Source organism: Alligator mississippiensis, chromosome 4 (assembly GCF_030867095.1).
Source record: "Alligator mississippiensis isolate rAllMis1 chromosome 4, rAllMis1, whole genome shotgun sequence".
NCBI classification, from domain to species: Eukaryota; Metazoa; Chordata; order Crocodylia; family Alligatoridae; genus Alligator; species Alligator mississippiensis.
In genome coordinates this window covers 24220786-24233973 of record NC_081827.1, presented here as the reverse complement: position 1 = coordinate 24233973, position 13188 = coordinate 24220786, and the positions used below count along the sequence as shown (strand labels likewise).

At 42.8% G+C, this 13188-nt stretch overlaps 2 protein-coding genes across 2 annotated transcripts in view; one reads left to right on the top strand and one right to left on the bottom strand.

Annotated features, from left to right (window-relative positions):
* The window catches only part of LRRC17 (leucine rich repeat containing 17), a 38566-nt gene extending 34546 nt beyond the window's left edge, over positions 1 to 4020 (bottom strand). Inside the window, exon 1 of the mRNA XM_006266584.4 lies at positions 3931 to 4020. The gene's annotated coding sequence lies outside the window, so the exon portion shown is untranslated. The remainder of the gene's footprint in view (positions 1 to 3930) is intronic.
* Positions 1 to 13188, top strand: part of FBXL13 (F-box and leucine rich repeat protein 13) — a 189412-nt gene that overhangs the window by 113867 nt on the left and 62357 nt on the right. The window contains exon 12 of the mRNA XM_006266591.4: positions 3861 to 3990. Coding sequence (XP_006266653.2) covers positions 3861 to 3990 — 130 coding nt within the window. The remainder of the gene's footprint in view (positions 1 to 3860; positions 3991 to 13188) is intronic.

The following is a 13188-nucleotide window of genomic DNA, read 5'->3' as shown; positions in this document are numbered from 1 at the left end:
GCAGGATCATCCCTATCCTATCCTATCCTATCCTATCCAAACCATAATCTAAACTCTGTATAAGACTGTTGTGAACCCTGACACAACATGGGCCTGATATCCTAACCTGCCACAGATAAAGCAGGGGAATGATGGCAGCCAATATCCTGCTTCTATGAAATGATGTCAATGTATACTGAAAAGATCCTGGGTAAAGGGCCATGTCCCCCACTACAGAGGAAGGTAAAAACCCTCACAGTCCATAACAATCTGACTATGGGGTAAAATTATTTCCTGGCTCCAAATAAAGTGATCAGTCTCACTATGAATGGAGGGACAAGACCCTTTAACCAGGAACCTCCAGCTTTGGTCCCAGCAGGAACATTGGCACACTCCAGTCAAAGTCCCCAGCCTTGGCTGTAGCCAATATCCAGTGCCTCTTAGGAAGGTTTAACACCCCCTCCTCCCCCCGACACACCCTTGGTGCTTTGTATCTTACCTTCTGGGCTTGCAGATTTGCTCTGCACCAGAATGATGCCTTAGTTGTACCAGTGCAGTGTCAGCTACTCTTTTGCCAATAGAAGCTTTCCATCTGCAGATTCCCACCTTGACCTACTGCATCAGTATTCTTTCTATGAGAGAATTCTGTGGTTTCTGCAAGTTGGCACATATGTAGCCTTTTTTTTAGTTTTAGTTTCTTTGTGTTTAAGTTTGGAATAGCTCTTTTAGAATATCTGCCAGCCTTTATTAGCATGGTTATTTTAGTTTCCTGTTGCCACTAAAAAAATCAGTCGGCTGCTTCTGTTGATTTGTGGGTAGGACCTACCCAGGAGTGAATACTCCAGTTTGGTAGATTACTCAAAGTTAAAATACCAGAGTTTCAATAATAGTTTACTCCCTGTTTGCTTACAAGATTTTTTTTCATAAATGCTGCCTGAATGAGAAGTGGCATCCAACAGTCTTTTTCTGATGATGTATGGGCACAAAACGTTACCATATTTTTTTCCTGAGATTAGCAGGGAACTACCATATTGTGAGGCTTTTGGTGATAAACATAATTGAGAAGTATTTCTAGGCATGTTAAAAAAGGCAGTTCACAACAGATACTATATTGTTCTCTGAGACAAAGTAATTAATGCAAAAGCTGTGAGAGACAGCAGTATATGTACTTTGAAATGCTTTACATACATCTGGCTGCTCCTTATAAAGTTTCATTATTGGAATACCCATCCAAAAGAGTTGCAGTCTTGGTGAACTGAAAGCTGGTTGACCATTTCAGATGCTTGGTGGCAGGGCACTTGGGGTGCCTGCCACTTGGGAGTCATCTGACTCAGGAGGTGGGTTGGGCTTAACACAAGTATAAATCCAGGCCCTGAGATAAGCCGGCAGTAACATGCTGGAGCCTGCTGCAAGAACACCACCTCAGCAGGATAGGTGCATCTCCAGAAGGTCAACATGGAGGGTTACACCTAAAGCAGTCTGGAGGGTTGGGAAGGAACATAAGGGAAGGAGGAGGTTCCTAGGGACCTAGAGAGAGGTCTGGAGCTCAGATTGAGGGGCTGAGAGTGTGGGACCAGTGAGGGTCCAGGAACCCCAGAAGAGGGGCTAAGTGAAAGAGAACATCAAGGAGGATGCCATTTGTGAGGCATAGGGAATGGTGTAGGAGAAGAATAGATCCATGCAATAAGCCCATAAGGCAGGGACCACTGGCACCTGGTGGTCATTTGAGAGCAATTTGGGAAGCCCTGGGGTAGCCTGCCTCATATCAAAGTAAGACATCAAGGTGTAGCGAGTGGCTGAAGGGGTGATTGCTCTGAAAGCGAGGGCTGCAGGCACCTTGCCACATGCTGTTCTTCCACTACTTCATTACATAACAAAATTTCATCCTCTGTGGTATACAGTTAATATGAGTGAGTATGAATGAATATCTACTTGATAGTTCTTCTCTGATTAAGTTACAGTACAGTTTAGTAGCATACTTGAAGCCTGTCTATTAAGAATAACTATGAGAAGATAATTCTGTCATATTGCTTTAAAACATATATTCTTTAGGTTCTTGATGCCAAATGATGGAATATGAGTCACAAAAGCCAAGATTGTAGGGTTTATGCCAGATTTTTCTATAAAAAAGAACAAGAATTTAAAGCTGTCTGAAGCTTTAGATGTATGTATGATTTAATGTTTTTCTTTTAAGAAAGCTGCCCCTTTTAAAATAGCAAAAGACAATATACATACAAACTCACAGATCATAAAAGTAGAGGTAGATGGAGAAGGTGCAGTAACTCAGGAAAGTTGGAGTACCTGCAAGAAGTGTTGATCTTGTAGTAGAAGATATTGATTCATAGTCTACAAAAAAAAATTGAAAAAGAAGCTTTCCCTTTGCTTTCAGAGAACTTTCAGTCCATTAAAACTGTAAGACTTCAAAAATTTCTCTTATTGCAGTCTTATTCTTAGGACCTGTGCCCAGCTGCATGCCCTATGAGAAATAGATAAATAGGGCTGAGCATATCTAGACTCTACTCATTGTTGCAGACTACTCCAAAAAATGCAGAAAAAGCTGGGACACTAAAAAGGAATTTGGGAATATCTACCTATTGCTATATTTAATATAGAAACACTTTCTCGTTTAGAAATCTCTGCATTTAATTTTCTTATATCTATTTTGGATTGCTTTATTTGCCTTCTTGTTTTAACCAAGAATTTAATTTTAGCTTTAATTCAACGTTTTTAAGCAATGACATTGTCCTTGACTCTACTACTCTTCAAACTTCCTATGTCTGTTCATTTGCTCAATTTGATTTAACATAGTGGGTCTCCAATGTAAGTTCAAATCATACAGGCAATTCCCACAACATGTATCAGTCCTTAAGTAGCCAGCTCTATAAGTGGGTGTTCCTGCCTTCCTTCAAAATGTCTAGTTTTTGCTGACTTGCAAAACTGGCCCCAAAATGTTCTTAGATCTAAATTTCTTACTGAGCAGTATGTTCTAATCCTAATTGCATGGTCTGATTTTTCTGCAACCTTTCATTTCTGGTAACTGTGGTATTGCAATACTTTTATCTCAGTTGGAAATTTAGTTCAATAACATTAGTAGTCTTCAGTATTTCATATATCTAAATTTAAATGCAACAAACTTAATATAAATTTAAAATGTAGATAGTAACAATTTGGTTAAAATTTTCCATTTACCAGTTTGCATTCTTCCTTTATCTAACATTGGGTGTAAATAATGAACTGTTTTCTAAATATAACTGATTTTAAACTTTTTGCAAAAAAGGTTGAATGCTTTGATACATTTGCATCAATTTTGTACCTATTTCCACTTTCAATTTGTCTAGCATGCTTCGAAACCTGTTAATGGAAACAATAACATGACCAGAGAAGGTTTAACAGTATGTTTTAATTCCTGTATGCTTCTAATAGAAGTCCTTTGATAGAAACCTGGTTTTCATTTCCAACAGACACAGTTTGTAAAATCAATAGCAAAGTAAGTCCGGCAAGTTTGCTTTCAAAAGTCTGTAGCTTCTAACACACACACACACACACACACGCACACACACACACACACACAGAGTCCAAAAATGTATTCCTGTGTAATTGGGCATCCTTAAACAGATATTTATTTGCATATTATTAAAGATTATATACCTTAGTACCAGTCTCTCAATTTGCAGGGGGTTTTTTTTCAGAGAAGTGCATCAGGAAAAACTAGTCTCTTAAACTTCAACCAAGAAAAAAAGTTCTGTTAAGACCCTTCAACACTTCTCTATGGTATTTTTATATAGATTTTAGCTATGATATCTGCAATATAATATCTGATTGCACCGAGGTTTTACAACATGCTAATTAACAGTAGTTTTTTTCTCCTTTTTTTTGTAAAGGAACTTCCCCAATTTACAGCATTTGAGTTTAGCTTACTGCAGAAAATTCACAGACAAAGGTTTACGGTACCTGGCCTCCGGGAAAGGATGTCACAAGCTCATCTATTTGGACCTTTCAGGTTGCATTCAGGTTTGCATTTCATTTCTGTCTTTCATGCTGTGAGGAAGGGAATCCTTTAGATAACTGGCTGCACCCTGAAGTACTACAAGCGCTGCAGCAAACTTTCTAGAGGTTTTAAATTACATGACCACAGCTGCTTAGATTTTCCTGAGGAATAGCACTATATGCTATTGGCTTTCTGCCAACAGCCTGTCAGATCTATAAACAACCAGTACGTATTGCATAAGGAGCCAGCATTACTTTTGTAGCCTTAAAATAGACTAATTTTTCTATTGTGTATTTTTGTACGTAACTTCAAGTCCAGAGACTGGAAACTACATTTTCTTCTAAGATATAACAAATAAAAGCCTTTGTGGCAAAACTTGTATAGGATTTCCTGAAAAGGAAATCAACTCACCAGTGAACTTTCTAATACTACGTCAGAGTAGTTTCAAATGCAAACTAAAATAGTGTGTAATACTACAATCTAAATTGGCCAATATTTGGATATTTTAGTTTCCCATTATAATTCTTCTGAAAAATGAAATTTTAGCACCAAATATTGAGTATTTCAAAGACTTTCAACTATACGTTGAAGGATCTCTTTAAAAAAAAAAACCCAGCATAAGCACTGGAATGTAGAGCAGTCGTATGCTGCTAGTGGTTTGACAAAGAGCTTCCACATTAACTCCCACTTAAACTGTGATAAAAGTGCATGTGAAAAGACAAGAGGGTTGGGACTGAAGAAATCTACTGGTGTATTTTATCATGTAAACAAACCCTATCTCATGGTCAAGGATGAAGTCAACACAATTGGACAAAAGTATTAAGCTAGACTTTGCTGTCAGTTTATACTTTGTCTCTGAGAATTCTACTTAGTTATTGAAAGTGTACATGGACTTGATGTATAATTTGAAATTAGGGCTGCAAAGGAGGCAATGAAAACTTTACAAGAGTCAGGGAATATCCATCTCTGGGACACTTACTGAAAATACCTTTCACCACGTCAGTGGTTCCCAACCTCATTGGACTTGAGGCATCCCTTTATAACTTTTGTGAATTGAGTGGCACCTCATTTCAAAAACTAATTTATATATTACAGCGGTCAGCCCCTAGCAGAGGGGCCAGGCAATGGGGGTGGGGAATCAGGCAGGCATGGACAAGTCTGAGCCTGTACTTACCTGCTTACCTCCTCACACCTTGAGGCACCCTTCAAAATATCTGGAGGGACCTCAGGATGCTGTTTAAGAACCACTGTGCTAGGCATTTTAGAGTCAAGATGTTCTTGTTCATTAGATGCATTGTTCCATCTCCAGAAGGCATGGTTTAATAGTATGCAGAGAAGGACAATTTCTATTCATAACAAGAAAATCACCCTATTCTTCCCTTCTAAGGTGAAAGAAGTGAGTAAATCAGAGCTCTGAGATGCAGTGCTGCTCCCAGGGACACAACTGGGAACTTCAGACTGACTCACCAGTAACTTGTACTTAGTTGGCATAACTGAGCACTTAAGAAATGGTATAGAATATAAAGATGATCAAATATCAGTGCTGATGTAATAAAAACCTCATTGGCCCCTCAGCTGACTCAGCAGGTACTGCTGGCTGAGTCAAACTGCCTGGCTCCTTTTCTTTTCTTGAGATGGGTGGGCGCTCAGCCGATGTGACAGGTGCTGCTGGCTGCCCACCTAGCTTAAGAAGAGGAGCTAGGCAGTTCAGCTCCCACAGTACTAATTCCTCTGATCCCCATGTTTCCTTCTTTAAAATGTGCACCCCAATTTCCAGCGGCTATATTTTGGGGGAAAGATGTACGCTGTATTTCTCTAAATATGGTACAGAAAAATGGTACTCAACCTTTTATTTCAGCAGGCCAAGTACTTGCAAATGAGCTGCACCTGGAGTCACCACGCCCCTCCAGTAGGGGAGAGGGGAAGGAAGAGAAGGAGGAGGGAAGTGGCTGCCAGTGGTATGTGGGAAGAAGACAGGCACTATTTACTGGAAATAAGCTGTCTAGCCAGGGGGAGAAAGAGGGAAAGAACAGAAAAGGCTGTGCAAAGCATCAGCCACATGGCACAGGACAGGAAAGGGGACACACTAGGCTGAGCTGCTTGCTGCTGATCACTGAATCTGGTCACTTCAGGGGCCAGATTCAGCCTGTGGGACATAGGCTGAGCACCACTGATATAAAGTATTCTTTATTTCCTCTTCTTTTTCTCACTTGTCAGCATAATGGACCTCCTGAGGGGACGTGGGCTTGCTACATGTGACATCAACCCAAGTATTTTTTTTGTTTGAGTTTGAGAAGAGAACTTTTTTAGTCAAGTTTTACATTTATACATGTAGTGTGACCTTGATAAGAACACTTTGTATAATGGGATTTCAGAATTCTTTATGAACCCTGTTTTTGTAGAAAAAAAATAAGTGTTGCAGCTGCAGAGCTCAGATATTTCAGGACTAGTGCTTCAGGAAAGGACACAGATAATTTGCTGAATCTTTAGTTGCTGAATTTAGTTTGCTTGTCTGTAAGCAGTATTCAAATTGTTTAAACAATTGAATGCTATTTTAATTGTTTGTTCTATAAACTCATAGAATTATACAAGATTAAGCTTGGAAGGGACCTCAAGAGGATATCTAGTCCAACTCCCTGCTTAAGGCAGGACAATCCCCAACTATATCATCCCAGCCAAGACTTGGTGTAGGTGGGTTTTAAAAGCCTCCAAGGATGAAGATTTCACAACCTCTCTGTTCCAGTCATTTACTACCCTCCTACTGAGGGTTTTTCCTAATACCTAACCTAAACTTCCTTTGGTGCAACTTTGGGCCACTGCTCCTTATTCTGTCATCTGCTACCACTGAGAACACTCTGAAACCATCCTCTTTGTAATCATCCTTCAGGTAGTTGAAGGCTGTTATTAAATCCCCTCTCAGTCTTCTTCAGATTAAATAAGCCCAGTTCCTTCAGCCTCTCCTCTTAAGTCATGTTCCCCACCCCCCTAACCATTTTTGTTACCCTCTGCTGGACTTTAAAACATTTTTCCACATACTTTCTATAGTGAGGGGCCCAAAACGACACAGTACTCCAGGTGTGGCCTCATCTGTGCCAAATAGAGGGGAATAATCACTTCCCTCAGTCATGGGAATTAACTAGTTAATTAACTAGTTAAAAAGTTAAAGAAATGGCTAACTTTTAACTTTAACTAGTTAAATTTTTCAGTTGTCAACTTTAACTTTAATTAGTTATAGAAAAGGTTAACTTTAACATTTTTAAGTATAAGTTCAAAGTTTTAAAAAATTGAAATGCGGCTTTCCCAGAGTTTTTCCTGACAGCCACTCTCTAGGACTTGCATGGAACAATATTTCTTTATTGAAACTCTAGGATGTTTTGTCTGAGAGACAGAGTAGTGTGCCTTCCTATGAGATATGGTCTCTTAAGAACTACAAGTCCCAGAGTTTCTTAGTTCATGCTGGCATTTTCTGTGCATTTGCAGAAGTCAACAGGGCAGCCAGTTGGCTGCAGGAGAGGGAACACGCACAAGCAAGCAGATACATCGATCTCAGCAAGAGTGGGAGCAAGTAGTGAGGGTGAAGCAGATCATGACTTTTTTAATTTTAATGAAGATCCGAACCAGGGCCCAAGAAGTTGAGCCATGAACGGTGCGTGACCACAGCAGCTGGGGTGGGGCGGGGGGCATGGCTGCACCAGCAATGAGCAGGGAGCTCCCACAGATGCTGCCAGCACTGTCGGAGGAGGATGGGAAGGATGGCGAGCACTGGCCAGGGGTCTGCGTCCACCCACAAGCGCCGCAGGCAGTATCGACAATGGCCAGAGGCGATTGTGGACCAGCCACAGATGCTGCTGGCAGTGCTAGTGATGGGGTGGTGATCGGTGACTGCCCTCAGGTGCTGCCAACAGTCGGCAGTGCCTTTTTGCAAGGGGTGCACTGCCATGCACAGGGGGTGCACGTGCACCTGAGTGTACCCCCTACACATTGCCCCTGAGTTGAGCATTACTTCTCATCTGTGAGAAACTTATCTGAGATGTCGCCTATTATAGAAAAACTATTAATCTGTTATAACGCAAGCATTCCCTCATCCGCCCACATACAGCAATTGTTCAGTAGTGGGGGCTTAGTTTTGCAAGACAGAAGACGAAAATTATCAGATGTAAATTTTGAAATCCAGCTTTTGCTGAAGTTCAATAAGCATTTTAAACAGTTTCTGCTATGCAACGGAACGTTCTTTTTCTCATTTAAACTGATTTTCTCATTTCAGTCTAATTTTGATTTTCAGACACTTTCATTATTTCTAATTCAGATGTATTTCATACCCTTTTGTTACCTTTTGAGCATTTAAAATTGTAACAACAGAGGTTTTCTGTGGAAACAGCTTTCATTTGTCACCTGGCTATGAATATCTCCTTTCTGTTATTCTGGTATACCTATATGATGCACTGACTTTTACAAAGTACTTCACATGGAGAGGGTGAGAAGGATCTAACATTACATAGGTATTGGTAAATTGTTATTCTGAAAACTGTATGACAAGTATAACATTGTTTATAGGTAAAGCAGGGTGAGTTCCGAGTAAATGAGCGTGCTTTTGTGGGTTTATAGAAAGGAAACCTACTAATTGCATTTGAAAATGAAAAATGATGCTAAGAGGCAAGTCACTGTGTTTCTCGTATTTTTCACGAGTCAGTTTAACTTTTAACTAGTTATTTTCTTTTTAACTTACCTTTTAACTAGTTGAAAGTGGAAATATTTAACTTTTAACTTAACTCAAGTTAATTTTAAAGGCTGCTTACTTTTAACTTTAGCTAGTTACATTTTTTCATAAACTTTTCCCATGACTGACTTCCCTCCACCTGCTGGCAGTGCTCCTACCAATGCAGCCCAGTATGCTGTTAGCTTACTTGACAGCAAGGGCACACTGTTGGCTTATATGCAATTTATTGTCTATTATAACCCCCTGGTTCTTTTCTGCAGAATTGCTGCTTAGCCAGTCAGTCCCCAGCCTGTCCCAGTGCATGGGATTGTTCCATCCTAAGTACAGGATTTTGCACTCTCCTTATTGAACCTCATGAGATTTTTTTTTTTGGTCCAATCCTCCAATTTGTTGAGGTCTCTGAATCCTAACCCTACCCTCCAGTATATCTACTACTCCCCCCAGCTTGGTGTCACCTACATACTTGCTGAGGGCACTCCATCTCATCTCCCAGGAGGTTGATGAACATATTGAACAAGCAGACCCCAGAACCAACCCCTGGGGCACTCCACTTGATACCAGCTGCCAGCTAGACATTGAGTCATTGATGGCTACCCTTTGAGCCAATGATCCAACCAGTTTTCCATCTACATTACAGTTCATTCATCCAACCTTTACTTCCTTAGCTTGCTTGCGAGAATGTTGTGGGAGACCATATCAGAAGCCTTGCCAAAGTCAAGCCATATCACATCCACTGCTCTCCCCATATCCACAGGGCCAGTTATCTCATCATAGAGATCAGGTTAATCAAGCATGACTTGGCCTTGGTGGATCCATGCTGATTATTCCTAATCACCTTCTCCATAAATGCTTAGAAATGGATTCCTTGAGGACCTGTTCCATGGATTTTCCAGGGACTGAAGTAAAGCTGGCAGGTCTGTAGTTCTCTGGACCCTCCTTCTTCCCTTTCTAAAAGATTGACAACTATATTTGCCCTTTTGTAATAATCTGGAACCTCTCCTGATCTCCACAAGTTTTCAAAGTTAATGGCCAGTGCCTCTGCAATCACATAAGCCAAGTACCTCAGCACCCATGGGTGCATCACATCTGGCCCCATGGACTTGTACATGTCCAGCTTTTCTAAATAGTCCCAAACTTGTTCTTTGGCCACTTCCAGCTTTTCACCTCCTCCCCAAACTGTGCTACTAGGTGATTTAGTTTGGGAGCTGACCTTGCTTGGAAGACCGAGGTATAAAAAGCCATTGAGTACTTCAGCCTTTTCCACATCATCTGTCACTAGGTTGCCTCCCCCATTAAGTAAGGGACTTGCATTTTCCCTGATCTTCCTCTTCTGACATACTTATAGAAACTCTTCTTGTTACCTTTCACATCCTTGCTGCAACTCAAAATGTGCTTTGGCCTTCCTGATTTCAACCTTGTATGGCTCACCAATACTCCTGTACTCCCATCTAGTCATTTATCCAAGTTTCCACTTCTTGTAAGCTTCGTTTTTGTGTTTTAGCTCACTGAAGAGTTCCCTGTCAAGCCAATCTGGTCTTCTACCATACTTATTAGTTTTCCTGTGCCTCAGGATGGTTCATTCCTGCACTCTTAGTAAGGTTTGATTAAAGTACAGTCAGCTCTCCTGGACTCCTTTCCCCCTTAGACTGGCCTTCCAGGGGATACTGCCCATCAGTTTCCCTGAGTGAACTGAAGTGATGCTTTCCTGAAGTCCAGGCTCCTTACTCTGGTGTTCTTCTTCCTTCCTTCCTTCCTTTCCTTAGGATCCTGAACTCAATCATCTTGTGGTTGCTGCTGCACAAGTTGCCATCCACTTCTGTATTCCCCACTAATTCTTCCCTGATTATAAGCAGCAGGTCAAGAAGAGCACGACCCCTAGTTGGGCTCTCCAGCACTTGTATTAGGAAGTTGTCCCCAACACTCTCCAAAAACTTCCTGGGTTGCCTGTGCACTGCTGTATTGTTTTCCCAGCAGATGTCAGGGTGATTGAAGCCCCCATAAGAACCAGAGCTTGTGATTGGGGAAACTTCTGCTAGCGGTTTGAATAAAGCCTCATCCACCACATCCACCTGCTCAAGTGGTCTATAGCAGCGTCTCACCACAACATCACCCTTGTTGCTCTCCCCTGCGTTCAGCAGGCCTATCTCCAGTTTTATACTGCAGCTCTGATTAATCACGTAGCTCTTTAACATAAAGAGCAGCTCCTCCTCTTCTCCCATGCCCTTCCTTCCTGAACAGTTTATACCTATCCATGACAGTACTCCAGTCATGCAAGCCATCCCACCAAGTCTCTGTTATTCCAATCACATCATAGTTCCATGACTGGGAGGATTTGCAAGTCTTTCTGCTTGTTTCCTAGGCTCCATGCATTCATTTGCAGACACCTGAGGTAATGGCCAATTGCCCTACTCTCTCAGGAAGAATGAGAAAGCCTTCCCTGTTCCCTTTTCCTGCTTTTGTTTCCTTCAGGTCACCCGCTTCCTCACTTACCTCTGGGCTTTTGTCTCTATCCCCCAGCAAACCTAGTTTAAAGCCTTCCTCACTAGGTTAGCAAGCCTGTCTGTGAAGATGCTCTTTCCTGTCTCCATCAGGTGGATTCCATTTCTTCCTCGCAATCCTTCTTGGAACAACATTGTGTGGTCAAAGAAGTCAAAGCTCTGCTGGTGACGCCATTTGCACAGCAATGCATTGATCTGCAGGATGTGTCTGTTCCTGCCAAGGCCCTTTGCCTTGACCAGAAGGATGGAGAACACCACCTGAGCTCCTGTCCCCTTCTCTCTTGCACCCAGACCCCTGTTGTCACTTTTGATTTGCTTAGGGTTCCTTGGGCGGTATCACTGATACCCGCATGGATGAGCAGCATGGGGCAGTAGTCAAAGGAGCAGATGAGTCTCTATAATTCTTCCATGCCATCTTGGGTCCTGGCTCTGGGCAAGCAGCAGACCTCCAGAGACAACAGGTCAAGCCAACAGATGGATGCCTCTGTCCCATACAGAAGGGAGTCTCCAACCACCAGCACCTGTTGCTTTCTCTTAGTGGCTGTGGTCTCAATCCTCCCAACCTTGGGGATGCCTGGCCTAGCCTCCTCCACCAACAAATGTCCTCCTGCTTCTCCTCTTTTGTTGCTAGGTCTCCATATCTATTCTTCAGGCAAACCAAACCACTGTGGGTAGAGATAAATGTATCTACTTGCTTCCAGTTTCCACCTTCCTGGGAATGCATTTCCTCTTTTTTTTCTAGTGCTGCCTCTGGCAGTTCTTTCTTCACAGTCCTGGGGGCTCCTCTAGCATTCAATCAGTGTTGGCTTCATAGCAGATGATGCTTTGGAGCTTTACCACCACCTCCTGTAGCTCTTTTGCTTTTTCCCTTAGGAGCACAACTAGCTGGCGTTCCCCCACCTGTTCGTCACTGGAAGGAACCTGCAAGCTGCAGTCTCCACAGCGCCAAACCAGGACCAGGGTGGAAGCCTCAACAGTGAGCAGTCCTGCCTAAACAGACACCTCACAGATGCAAGCAGAGGAAGAGCTGGCAGTAGCAGTGGCTCTGGCTTTGCCACACCCTCCAAACATTTCTTTAGGTCTCTTAATCTGCCACCTACATCTTCTTGACCCTCTCCCCAAAGAAATACTTCTCTAAGGTGGCCTGTTGGCTGCTCCTTGGTCCTAAAAGGCTCTCTTTCCCCTGATAACCTGCTTCTTCTCACCAAGCTTACAGTGAAAGAAGGTGAGAGAGTTTCCAGGCAAACTCCCTAGCAAACTCCCCCTCACTCTAGACCCTAGTTAAACAAGGGGCTTAAGTATTGGTCTAATTCTGGGGTCAGCAACCCCAGCATGCAATCCGGAGCGCAGCACGTGAAAACATTTTGCTTGGCACATCAGCCCTTGGGCTGGATGATGGGGGAGCCATGAGAGGTCCAATCCTTGTTGTGGCAGTGCAGCTCCGACCCCTTCCCTGCTGTCCACCCAGAGGTGCCTGTGCACCTGGCTCCAGCATGGAGTCAGGCCATGGCTCCTAGTGCAGCTGCTTGAAGCCATTGCACTGCCTTCTGGGAGCAGTCCACGATTCTTGGTGGGTGGCAGGGGCCTGCGCAGAGCCTGGGCCAGCTGTAGCAGGCAACCCAGAGGCTGCAAGTAGCTGCACTGTGGTTTGGAAAGTCCTAGCCCAGCTCATTACTAGCAGCAGGTGCACATATGCCTCGGGGCAGGCAGCAGGGAAGGGATTGGGGCAGCACTGCCCTGTAAGGATCAGGCCCCTCTTGGCTCTCCGGCCATCTGCCCCTGGCATGCCAATATCTTGTAAGTAGATGTTGTGGGTTTTTTTAGCACTGCACCTGAAAATGTTGCTGACCCTTGGTCTAATTGCTGAGTGTTAGCTACTTATACTAAGAATACATAGGTTAGTTACTCTTAATTAAAGAAATAACTTACCTTAAAGACTCTCGTTCAAAAAGGGGGGTAGCAAACTGCCCTGCAAACTGCCCTGTTTGCTGCCCCTTGTTCACTTA